General features: G+C 59.2%; 1 protein-coding gene across 3 annotated transcripts in view; it reads right to left on the bottom strand.

Moving 5' to 3' along the window:
• The window catches only part of CLCN6 (chloride voltage-gated channel 6), a 35,389-nt gene continuing 23,262 nt past the window's right edge, over nt 1-12,127 (bottom strand). The window contains exons 14-24 of one of the 3 annotated variants that reach the window (XR_005989338.1): nt 10,706-10,832; nt 10,261-10,414; nt 9,997-10,156; nt 9,800-9,906; nt 8,619-8,805; nt 7,647-7,804; nt 7,307-7,463; nt 5,808-5,915; nt 5,532-5,657; nt 3,639-4,095; nt 2,812-2,888 (exon numbers count right to left, since the gene is read on the bottom strand). Coding sequence is in view for 1 of the 3 variants with exons in the window: in XM_041765365.1 (XP_041621299.1) it covers nt 2,808-2,888; nt 5,532-5,657; nt 5,808-5,915; nt 7,307-7,463; nt 7,647-7,804; nt 8,619-8,805; nt 9,800-9,906; nt 9,997-10,156; nt 10,261-10,414; nt 10,706-10,832 (1,365 nt within the window). In the remaining 2 variants the exon portion in view is untranslated. Of the gene's footprint in view, nt 2,889-3,638; nt 4,096-5,531; nt 5,658-5,807; nt 5,916-7,306; nt 7,464-7,646; nt 7,805-8,618; nt 8,806-9,799; nt 9,907-9,996; nt 10,157-10,260; nt 10,415-10,705; nt 10,833-12,127 lie in introns of those variants that run through there. The other 2 variants (XM_041765365.1, XR_005989339.1) reach the window with 2 other exon arrangements.

Genomic DNA, 12,127 nt, shown 5'->3' on the forward strand with positions numbered 1-12,127 from the left:
AAGGAGACAGATGAAGACATTTTATTCTGACAGGTTACGGTTACAATGAGAACTTCCAAGTTCCAAAAGTTCAAATAAAAATAGAACTTTACAAATTAAAAAAAATACAATGTATGTACACCATAGAATTAGCTAGTGTTACCATATAAACCAACAGTGCAAACGGAACGAGGGAAGCCTGCGACTGTCGGGGTGGCCGTGTCCACGGCGCCGTGAGTAATACTGCACGTCAACACCACAGGGTCCGGGATGGGGCTTCCGGCCTTTCCAGAGGCTTTCTTGTCTCCAGCGGCTGCGTCAGCAATGTCATATAGTTGGTTGGATCAAGCAAGCGAGTGTCCATCCCAGCCAGGAACCGTTAGTTGAACAAGCTCATGAGCAAATCACTCCCGAGTGCCGAGGCCCCACGGTGGGGAGGGACCTCCCAGTCACCCCAGCTGGGAGCCCGACACCGCAGGCAGGAGACCAGCACGCGGAGAACCGTCCCCAGCCAGCCCCAGCGCCCCTGTGGCTTGTGTGTGTGGACGTACCCTATTGCCAGGGGGCGACGGGGCTGGAAATAGGTGGGACGTGGACACCGTGGGTTTCTATCAAGGGGGTGAGGCTTCCAGTTATTTTGTTACAAGTGGGGCAGTGGTTGTCTTTGGGCTTATCTGGTAAGGGCAGACACCCACGGAGGACAAGAAGCCACGTGCCTTTCCAGAGGGGCCTGAGTTTGGGTCCTCGGCGGCCGTGCGGCCGGTTCATGCGGAGGGAGGCGCCTGCCAAGCCAGCTACCTGTGGGCCGCACCAGAGGGAACGAGCATCCAGGGATTGCACGTGCACGACGGGAAAGTCCCACAACACTCACCCGGGGCCGCCTGGAGGCAGGCCGCTGCTGACCCAGACCCCGGAGAACTTTCCTTCTGCCAGTTTCAGGGACGGGCAATCCCGGTGTTCCCTGACCTGGGCGACTGGAAGGAGCAGCGCGGCCAGGCTCTGAGTGCCGCTGCAGTGGCAGCTGGCGGAACACGAGCACGCGAGCAGGGCCTGCCTTTTTGGTCCTTGTGATCTCCCCAACTACTTGCCGGGGGGTCCCATCCACATTTCACAGGCCAAACACATTCAAGGGAATTGAGACATTTAGAAGTCAAAGTATTTTTGGTCAGAGATGAGAAGTGGGAAGAACGGAGGCGGCCAGTCAGGAGGCAAAGAGCCTGAAGCAGCCCCTCACTGAGCTGAGCAATCACGCCGAGCACGAGACCTGGGCGGCCGCGCCGGGATGGGCGCCCACCCCCAGGCTGCGTGCCAGACTCGGGACGGAAGTCAGCCCGAGGCAGAGGGCGAGGGGACGGAGAGGCCGGGTGCCCAGGCTCTCAGGCGACTGCCAACAGTTTACACAAAAAAGCCCAACAGGAACTTAAATGCAGACGGATGCCGTCTTGGTGCGCCGGGCGCATCTGCCACGGGCTGTGCCGGGCCCAGGGTGTGGCTGCAGTGGGGGGACAGCACAGAGCTCGAGAGAGTGAGTGCAAAACACCCGACACCGCGTGTTCACCTTGGGGGTCTAGTCAGAGGCCCTCCCGCCTGGAGACACCGGTCACGGACACACCGGGGCTTCCTTCCTGGGGTCAGTGCCGGGGCTTGGGCACGTGCGGCCAGCTCTCCCGCCAGCCCAGGGCCCCGGCAGCACAGTTTCCAGGTCTGGGCCCCTCGGCGGGCTGGGGACGGCCAGGACGGGCACACCCCTCCCCTCCTGGAATAAGCCATCTGCTCCATCCTGACCCGGGCTTCTCAGGCCGCGTCACGTTCCTACAGTGGCCACTGGCTCAGGACTCGCTTCTGCCCACCTTAGAGGTAATGGTACCATTTCCCAGAGTTGGGTGGAGCAGTTTTATCATGGGATGCTTAGCTTGTAGCTAACTTGGTCGGGGGGTGGGGGGACATACGAATACCCTCTGGGCTGTGGCTGCTTCGCCAGGAAGACACGTGTAAGAACTCGAGGGAAGTTATTAACTGCGCAGAGGGCGGGAGGAGGGACGGACCTCGGGAAACCGGAATCATTAGGAGAGAAGCTGAGATGCTCAAGACTAGGGCGGCTGTGAACCGGACGTCTCGTCAGACTTATCCTTCAGGGCCGGTCAGGGGGACGTGTGCTTCTGGAGGGTGGCGCTTCCGAGGAGGCTGTGCCCACGGCGGCAAGCCTGAGCAGCAGCGCCCCCCGGAAGCAGTGTTTCCCTTCAGACGAACCGCTGAGCATGGCAAGAGCCCAGCGAGGGAAGGCTTCCCCGACACACGGGCAATCGTCTCAGCACTCGGTCCCTAAATTTGGTGATTCACTTCAGTTCACAACTGGCCTTCGCCCCAGCGCTTGCCTTGGCAAAGCCTCCCCCGTTGCGGTTTAAGGCAACAGCTGGGTTCCCTAGGAAAGCAGCAGGAGGGGCATGAAAAGTGCTCCGGGTGTCCCCCACCCGCCCCCCCGGTGGCTGAGGCCTGGTGCCCCCTCTGATCCTGGCACGAGTGGGGTGGAGGGGCCTGGGGCCTGAGCCCATGCTGGACGGCAGGAAAGCAGGGAGCAGGAAACAGGAAGATACTTGCTGAGAAAGTCAGACAAGTCCAAGCTCTTGCGGTTCAACACCATCCCCAGGACCTCTGACCGGCGGAGTGCTGGATGACTGTAGGCTTTCCGAGCGAGTGGGTGAGTGGGAATCTTCCGTGTCCTGGAACAGCCCCAGCCAGCCGTGGCGGCGGAGCACGAGCGAGCTGCCTCCCCGGGCAGCTCCGGGACAGGGAGGGCCGGCGTGTGGCAGTGAGGCCACGCCGGGCCGTCAGATGGTCTGGTAGTGCTGCCGCAGCCGGGCCTGCAGAAATTCGTAGGTCAGGTTGTGCCGAGTGATGATCCCCACGATCTAGGACAAGAAGAAAGAGATCCACGTCACCTGCAGGGAAAACCCGCTGGGGCAAGAAGGGGAGCGGGCTCAGCTTGCCTCATCCACCGCAGTAAACGCCGGGGACGGACACCCGGCCCACAGGGCGCTGTGACAGATGCCGACAAGCCGGTCACGCTATGTGTGTCCAGGCCACCCTGGTTTCCTGAGGAGGAGGAGATCCACAGGGAACTAGGGCTCCTAGAGGCCAATGGGACAAATCCAGCTCCGAAAGTTCAGGAAGGCCAGCTAACTCCGCATCGGAGTGTCTTTTTCAGCAGGCATACGCTCTCTGGGCTTCTCCGTTCCCACCACCTGCCCCCTGCTTCACACGTGTGTGCAAGAGACAGCCCAGTGCAGGCTCTGAGCCACTGAGACCCCTGAACCTTGCTGTGGTTCACGAACACCGTCTCTCCGCACTACCTGGGTCCTTGTGTCACGGTGACTTTTAACAGGAAATACGCATCCTGTTCTGGCACAAGGCCCTCAGAACTCTTGGGATGAAGTGATAAAGAGCGAGAAGGGTGTCCTTTGCCATTCATGACAAGTCCCTTTCAGCTACATGAATGACAAACTTCTACAAAGCCAAGGATGGAGGCTAGTTGCCAGGGCAACCAACCACGTGAGCAGAGGCCTGGCTGTTCCAGCCCCGAGCCCCATCTGGGGGTGGGGAGCGGCCGGAGGTCGAATCAATCACCAAAGGCCGCCATGTCTTCAATCACGTGTACGTACGTAATGAAGCTACCAACACTGGACAACGTCTGTGCTGGCGAGCACGTAAGGTGCCAGGAGCATCGTGTGCGGGAGACGGTGTGGAAGCTTGGCATCCCTTCCCCACACCTGCCCCAGGCCTCTTCCACCTGGCCGTTCCTGGGCACACTGGGAACCTGCTAAGGAAACTGTTCTCCTGAGTTCCAGGAGCAGAAGAGCACGGGAACCTCCAATTTACTGCCACCTGCCCAGAAACACAGGCGACAACCTGGACTTTTGATTGACGTGCAAAGTGGCAGCAGCGGAGGTGGGGGTGGGGGGGGTGGCCCAGTCCTGTCCGGCTGAGCCCCGAACGTGCGGGGTCTGGTGCCGTCTGCAGGTGGATGGTGTCAGCGTGGAGTCCTGTTGCAGGGCGCCCACCGACGTGCAGTCAGAACCGCTGGCGCAGGGAGCAGCCTGGTCCCTCTGGTGACAGGGCCTGTGTGCGCAGAAGCTGAGCTGCTCACGGCGGCCACTGACTTGGCGCTTCACACCACAGCCTGTTAGAACCGTCAGCGGGCTCGTGTTTCAAGGAACCAAGTTTGATCGGCGCAACCAGGCGCCCAGGAGAGCAGGGCAGGCTGCGCTGTGCCCGCGTCCTGCTGGGCGGCGCTTGTTTACTGAGGTTTCACTGCCCGGAGGGAAGACTGGCAGCGTAAGAGCATCAAAAGCCTCACAAGGGTGATGGCGACCCTTAAATTCCGCCCACCAGAGGGTTGTGGCCAGCAGGATGCTGGCAAGCCCACTAAGACACCTTCAGCGACTGCTTCCTGCCGCGGAGAGGCATCTCCCGCAGCTCGCCCAGACCAGGAGGGTCTCCGTGCACACAGCGGTGACGCTCTCGTTAGGTCCTGACACGTAAAATCTCTCCTCGACGCAGAGGGAAGAACACCAAAGGATCTACCTTAGGAGGACTGTGGCTACCTGTGCGGTGGGCGCTTCGTACTGCTCTTTTGTTCATATTATCCTGCCCTGTATTTTCTTTTTCTAACACCTAAACAGCCATGTGATGAGGAAAAAAGGAGTTCCAAGAAAAAAAACCCAGGAAAGTCTGTAGCACTGACTGCTAGTTGTATCTAATTGGATCTTCTAAAATTCTGAGCGCCCTGCTGGAAATTCCATTTACTGTCCTGGGTGCCCAGGACGGGTGGAGAGCAGCCCCTTCCTCCTCCAGGAGGCGCAGGCCCAGGGAGGCCCGGCGAGGCCCGGTGGGAAGAGCAGGAGCTGGCGGAGGACTGGAGGACAGAGGACGGAGGACTGGAGGACAGAGGACGGAGGACTGGAGGACGGAGGACGGAGGACGGAGGACTGGAGGACGGAGGACTGGAGGACGGAGGACTGGAGGACGGAGGACGGAGGACGGAGGACTGGAGGACGGAGGACTGGAGGACGGAGGACTGGAGGACGGAGGACGGAGGACGGAGGACTGGAGGACAGAGGACCGGAGGACGGAGGACGGAGGACTGGAGGACGGAGCACTGGAGGACGGAGCACTGGAGGACGGAGGACGGAGGATGGAGGACTGGAGGACAGAGGACCGGAGGACGGAGGACGGAGGACGGAGGACTGGAGGACAGAGGACTGGAGGATGGAGGACGGAGGATGGAGGACTGGAGGACGGAGGACTGGAGGACTGGAGGACGGAGGACTGGAGGACTGGAGGACGGAGGATGGCCAGGGACGCCCCGGACGCCCCGCGCTTGCGACACTGGCGACACCTGCTGGCCGAGCTGAGGGCGTGCAGGGGGCAGCGGCGGACGGGGTCTCCTGGGTCCTCGGGGGTCCTCCTGGGTGGGAAGCCCTGACTCCCACAGTGGGGACGGGCTCCTTCCAGAAGCAGGCACAGCCGCGGGCACGACTGGAAACCAGACTCACCTCTCCCACGGCATTCACCACGGGCAGGTGCCGCAGGCCCATCGTTCTGAACAGGTTGAAGACTTGGGAGACGTGGGTGTTGGGTGAAACGGTGAAGGGCGAAGGGTTCATGTATGGGGTGACATCCTGCAGAGAAGACAACACAAGTCACCTGTGGCCACTCACGCCCTGCCCTGGACGAGGCGTGAACACACGGACGAGCAGCGGTCGGCTCCGTGCAGGACAGGCTGCTGGCCACCTCCAGGGGCCCGGCCCCACGGGGACAGCCCTGCTCACCACAATCATGCGCGGGTTTAGGAGCGTCAGGTCCAGGTCGTGGATGTCGGGGTACCGCGGGTAATCCTCAGCCATCTCGGCGTAGGACAGGCGCGGCTGGCTGGCGCTCTGCAATCCCAACCGAGACACGTCCTTGTACCCGGTACAGCCACTGTCGGGGATGTTTACAGCCCCTCCCTCTCCACGTCCACAGCCCCACCTGGTGCGAGGTGGTACAGAACGGGGGCTCTGCCGTGAGAGGCCGGGGGCCCGAGGCCAGCTCCCAGCCTCGCTGTGCCCCTCGGCGAACCTCCTACTCTCTCTGAACCTGCTTCTCTCCGTCTGTGAGGTGCACACGGCTTGCCCTGGAGTCTATGTGAGAGCAGAGCTACCTACCAGCTCCCCTGGGTTGACGTGTCTCTCAAAAGACACGCCTGACTAGCGCTAACTCCTGCTACCCTGTGGGTGAGGCCATGTCAGAAGCAGGGTCTCTGCAGACAGAAGCCAGTTCAGAAGAGGGCAGGCAGGATTGGGGTGACCCCCAGTCCACCGACAGTATCAAGAGGAGAGGCGCACAGGGAGCACACCACGTGACTCGGGAGCAGAGGCTGCAGTGGCAGATCCACGGTCAAGGAGAGCCAGGCATGGCTGGCAGCCTCCACGCACGAGGAAGCCAAGGCCCCGCTGACGTGCGGGCTTTGTACTCCGGCCTTGACAACTACGGAAGAACCCGTTCCTCCTGCTTGCAGCCACCTGGTCTGTGGCAGTTGGACACAGCAGCTCTGTTCCTGCCCCTGCATCCCGCGTCTCCCGCATTTGCCCTCAGCCCTCCAAGGGCACCCGGGCCACACCACAGGGTCTCAGGCTGGGTGCAGTGGCCACAAGTGCTGGTCACTGCTCTGCCCTGGTCACTCTCCCCGCGGCTCCACTCTGCACGCTGCATTCTCTGCCCACCGCCCGCCCAGCGGCACGCAGCTCCCGCTGCTCCATCAGGCCAGCACTGGCTGGTTTCTGCCTCCAGACAAGGCCTCTAACGCAGCCCACCTCGGCCCTCCTGTGCTCCTGTGGGCAAGAGCTCAAGCAGGACAGTCTGGAAAGCAGGCCTCTGGGCAACTCTGCAGGCTTTGTCTACAGGGGGTGACGTGTGTGGGGATGGCCAGGCCTTCAGGTCACGAGAGGGACCACTTTGAACAACACACCCCACCCACCCCCACTTGTCTCTACAAAACCCAAATGAAAGAAAAAGAAAATTAGTGGGGAGAACAGCATTTAAAAAAAAACTCAAAGTCTATTAAAAGCCTACAGGCTACAAGGGCAGCGGTTGTCATGGGGCCTGGGGGAGCCCCCCACCGCGTGTCACCTGACAGGCACCGGCCACGGCCGAGGGGACCACGGGGCTGGCTGCACAAGCACGGGACAGCAGCCCGCCGGCACACAGACTCCCAAAGGTCCACTTCTGTTCCCCGTGCTCCTACCACCCGGTGCCTTCCAGAATCCCAGCGCAGACCAGAGAGACTCACTGATTGATTTTCAGAGTAACAAACTCCTCGGACGAGCAGGGTGACAAGCTGTGACCGCAGGATCAGGCCGTGGAAGGTCAGAGGGCGGAAGCGCTCCTCCATGGTCCAGTCTTCGCTCGGGGACTGGTCAGGGTATAGGTTGGGGTAGGGAGTGTATCTGTTATATAAAAACCAGACGCTGCCTAGCACACCCTCAGCAGGATTGCTTCTTGCTTTGCCCCCACGTCCCTGACCAGCTCCCCGAATCCCCAGGGAGCTCGGGAGCTGCCTCAGAGCAAAGCGCTGGCCCTTCCTGAGCCCTGCGAGCAGGTGCCTGTGCGGCGGGGGGCTGTGCTCTCACCTTCGCTCCAGCATCTGCTGCAGGAGGTCCTCCTTCTCGGCGGGCTCCTCGGAGGCGAGGTGCTCGTCACACACGTTTCGTAGCTCACTCGACGGGTACGACTTCATGGACTGGCTCCGTCTGCGCTGCTCGCCAGCCCGGGTGAGGATGCTGGATTTCTGTGCGTGGGAACGGGTGATGGGGACAGAGGTTTCTACGAGGGGGGCCACGGATTGCTGGGCATGGCACGCCACCGCGGCACCTCCGTAGCTTAAGGATGCGGGTCCAGTGGGGCCAAGCCTATGCCGACACAGCAAGGGCAAGACGTCTTCGCTGTGGCTCACGGGCCGGGGCTGCAGGGAGCCTCTCCGCTCTCAGGGCGTGCAGACCAGCCCAACGTCCCCCCTCCGTTGATTTGAGAACAGCACCTCGACTCTCCAGGGGGAGCCCTTTCCCATGTGATGTCACGGTGGGACCGTCTATGTGCCCGGCCCCCAGAGCCAACGGTGGGCACACGGGACTCTCCCTCTGCCTGGATTTCAAATCAGGAACAAAGGCTGGTGGCCACGCCTCCCAACACCCTCCGGGGTCTGCCAGCCGCCTGCACACCCAGCGCACCGCTTCTGGCCCCCCAGCTCCCCGGTCAGCCCTGCAGCTTCCAGCTGATTTCTCTTTGTCTTAAGAAGGCCAGAGTCCATTTCTGCCTAGGCAACTCTAGAAAGCTCCTGAAACCACTTACACACCACAAACAATGCCGACTAAGACAAAAAATTCCATCCACGCATTTACTTGGGTGAGAATGGACACGTGCCCTGACGGCCAGCAAAGTCCACACTTGCAGTCACGTCTACACTCACTGCCACACAAACAAGGAGGCCGATGCTCCCTGAGAGCCCACCAGCGCCCCCCATCTACGGGGTGTGGCAAGTACTAGCAGGTGCGTGCGTCAGGGAGCGCCTTATTTCTCGTCCACCGTTCCCTCCGGTGCCGTACCTTGAACCTGATGTTGTTACTGATGAGCTGGTTGCCCTTCATGAACTCCTTCTCGTTGCCCCGGTTCTCCGTGACCACCGGGAAGGCGTGGTGGACCGTGGTGCGCAGGATGCTCACTAGAGACTGGATGCGGGTGTGTGGGTAGACGTAGGTGAGGTTGGGCTCCATGATGTCACTGGCTCTCAGTCTGGGGGAGGGAGGAAAGCCGTCCAGCCTCACAAGAAGAGCCCACAGTGCCCCAGGAGCAAGTCCTGGCTCTCCCGCACACCTCCTGAGCCACCTCTAGCAGTTACTTGCACACGCGCGTTCCTTGGTACTTCTATCCTTTGGCAAGTGCCCTTCCCCGTGCCTGGAATGCCCTTCCCTGCTCTGCCAAGCCGGTGGGCCTTTCCTCACCCCTCAGCTCAACACAAAATGTCCTCTCAGCACAAACTTCACCTACTTGCCCGGGTGACTGGCCATCCCTTCCTCAGCCCTCTGTGGCAATTCCTCACATTATCACGGATTGCTAATGATACTACCAGAATTTATTAAAAAAAAAAAAAAAAAAAAAAAAAAAAAAAGGCAGGGGAGCTATCCCTTTAGACCAGGGGGCAACCACAGGTCCCAGGTCAAATCTGGCCTCTCCCACTCATTTACCACGTCCACGGCTCTGTCTGCACTGCGGTGACAGAGCTGAGGAGTTGTGACAGAAACCACGTGGCCTGCAAAGCTGAAAGGCCCCTTTACAGAAGTTTGCTGATCCCCCTGTTGGACTGTAAGGGCCTTGTGGGATCCCCAGACACGGGAGGCCCAAACCATTTGCAAGCTGATGGATAAATCGGCGACTGTGCCCAGAATAATCACTGCTGATGGCATGACACTTCCTTGGGCACGTGTGGGGCAGGCTGGTTCTCACTCACAGGGCTCAGCAGACCCTTAGCGGAAACATCCGGTCATAATGCAGACCTGATCAGAACCTGCCTTCATGTTGAACCAGGCGGCCATGGGAGCCACACCAAACCATGCAGCAGCTGCCCACCTCCGGCCCTCAGCTCCCACCACACCTCACTGCTCCCATAGTTACCTACCAGTTCACTGGACTCCCACCCCACTCCCCACCCTGATGGACACCACTCCCCACCCTCGGGCCCGAGGTCATACATTCTGCAACCAGGACAGAAGAGAAGGGCGAGCCTCACTTGTCCATTTCTGCCTCCGTCTCCCATTCCAGGAGCGGCACGCCCCGCAAGCCCACGTGGATATCATAAATGCCTTTGTTGAAAAAGTCCCCTGTCCACTTGGCCACCTGAAACACAGAGGAAAGACTTGAAAAGAGGCTGCTGGGGGGCTGAGCTCGGCCCTGTGCCTGAGAGAGGCCCAGAGGGGGAGTACTCACCATCAGAGTGATCATAATGGGGAGCCCGTACGTAATCTCGTTGGTGGATTCGATCAGGATGACCGTGAGACTGATGGTCATGCGGACCACCCCGCCCAGGAAAGCTGCGGCACCAATCAGGGCGAAGGTCCCCGAATAGATGTGGCCCAAGCCGATGTAGCTGGGCAAGAGAGAAACCAAGACCACGGCTTAGAGTGACAAGGTTTGCACACGTGTGCACATGCACACAAGGCCACGCTTGCACACACACATGCACACACTTACCTTTTGAGGACATTGGCCACTAAACGTCCAAAAGCAGCTCCGCACAGCAGGGAAGGCACAAAAAGGCCACTTGGAACAGAAATGCCATAGGTCCAACATGCAAGCAGGAAGTAGAGCACGAAAAACAAGGCCAGAGTGACTGGGCTAAAAGTACCTGCGAGGCAAGAACCAACCTGAGTTCCACTGCCAGGTGCCACCAGGTCCACCGGGCTGCCCCGGCCCATCCCAGGTCCTTCCCCACCCCAACCAGTTCACTTCCAACACTGGAGGCAGAGACTCTAGCCTTGTCTGGGTCGCTAGTACAAAAGAAAAGTCCTATTTTGATCAGAATTGAGGGCAAGCCTGGCTGTGTCTATGGGCCAACAGAAGGTGTAGAGGAACCATCATCTGTTCCCTGCAGAAAGAAAACAATCACCCAAGAACGGGCAGGCTCCCAGATACTCACCATCCTGGTGGAAAAGCTGAAGGATGGCAGACTCCTGGGGATTGAAGAAGAGTGTGGCCATGTCATTGTAAGTCTCATTGGGACAAAAAAAGGTCTTGATACTTGAATTGACATCTTCTGACGAGACCTAAGACACAGGGATCAAAAAGTCAGCACAAGGGCAGTACAAAGTCCGCATACGTGACCAGGGCGCTCAAAGTCTTGGAGTGGCAGGTCTCTGCTGAGGTGGAGAAAGTCTGGCTTGCAAGCTTTACTGGGAGATGAGACAGGTGGCAAAAAAAATACATTTCTAGCCAAGAGCAGTCAACCATGAGACTATATTCCTTACACTTTGAGGAAGAAAGACCTGGGATGAGGGCGCTTGAGTTATGACAATGCAACACCATGGATCTGGCTCTGCTTCCCCTCCCAGTGATAATTTTGTAAGTGATACCACTGGAAGTCTGGCCCAACAGCCCCGTGCACTGTGGGGGAGACGAGGCAGGTGACAGGTGAGTAGCTGGGAGCTGACAGGTGACGGTGGAGGACAGGCCCGGGTACCGCCTGACCCCACACCCCAACTTTGGCTCCAAATGGAAAAGGCCTCTGCCCTGAATTTTCTGCAGAAGAAAACACTCCCACATGGGGCCTGGATGCTCCTGCCTCTCCCTCCAAGGCCCAGCTGGCTGAACAAAACCCAACCTGGGAAAAGAGGTTATTTCTCCATATCTCAGACCTGCTCTCTCCACCATTTTGTGCAGGACAATGGAATCCTGATACTTGCCTGACTCATCAGGGGCAAAGGCGCTGGAGTAGGACAGTCCTTATTTTTTATTTTTTTTATTTTTTGCAAACACACGAGGGTTTATTTACAAGCTCGAGCTTGGGTCCAAGTGTACCCGACACAGCAGAGCAGGACAGTCCTTATCTTGTAGCTGACAGTGTCCTACGGTGGAGCTGGTATACTTCACATTTACCACAGCGCACACACACACAGAGTGTTACTACACGGTTCACTAAAAGGAATGGACTTTCCTGGATTCAAGTCTATCGGGGACACTGTAGAGATACCCTTATGTGGACACTATCACCACACTGGTGATGGGGGTGCAGGCCTGCCAGGTGGGCCTGCCTGGGCAGGATGGCTGAAGACCACCAAGGGAAGCAGGTCAGTGCCCCCTCCTGGTGGAACCTGGCAGAGACGAGCAGCCAAAGGAGAAACGTGTGTGGCTCGCAATGAGGCGACCACGGGATGATCCACACGTGCGGGGTTTCCCAAACCACGTCGGGGGGTACACCAGGCGCAGGGGCTCCCTGGAAAGAGTCCTGCGTCGAATGCGCGGAGATGCATCACAGCACTTGCTGGAGCTCACTTGAAGGCAGAGCAGAGGCTCCAGCATCAGACGGCTGCTCTACAGCGACCGTGGGAGCGACACTTCATTC

Source organism: Vulpes lagopus, chromosome 8 (genome assembly GCF_018345385.1).
Source record: "Vulpes lagopus strain Blue_001 chromosome 8, ASM1834538v1, whole genome shotgun sequence".
In the NCBI taxonomy this organism is placed as follows: domain Eukaryota; kingdom Metazoa; phylum Chordata; class Mammalia; order Carnivora; family Canidae; genus Vulpes; species Vulpes lagopus.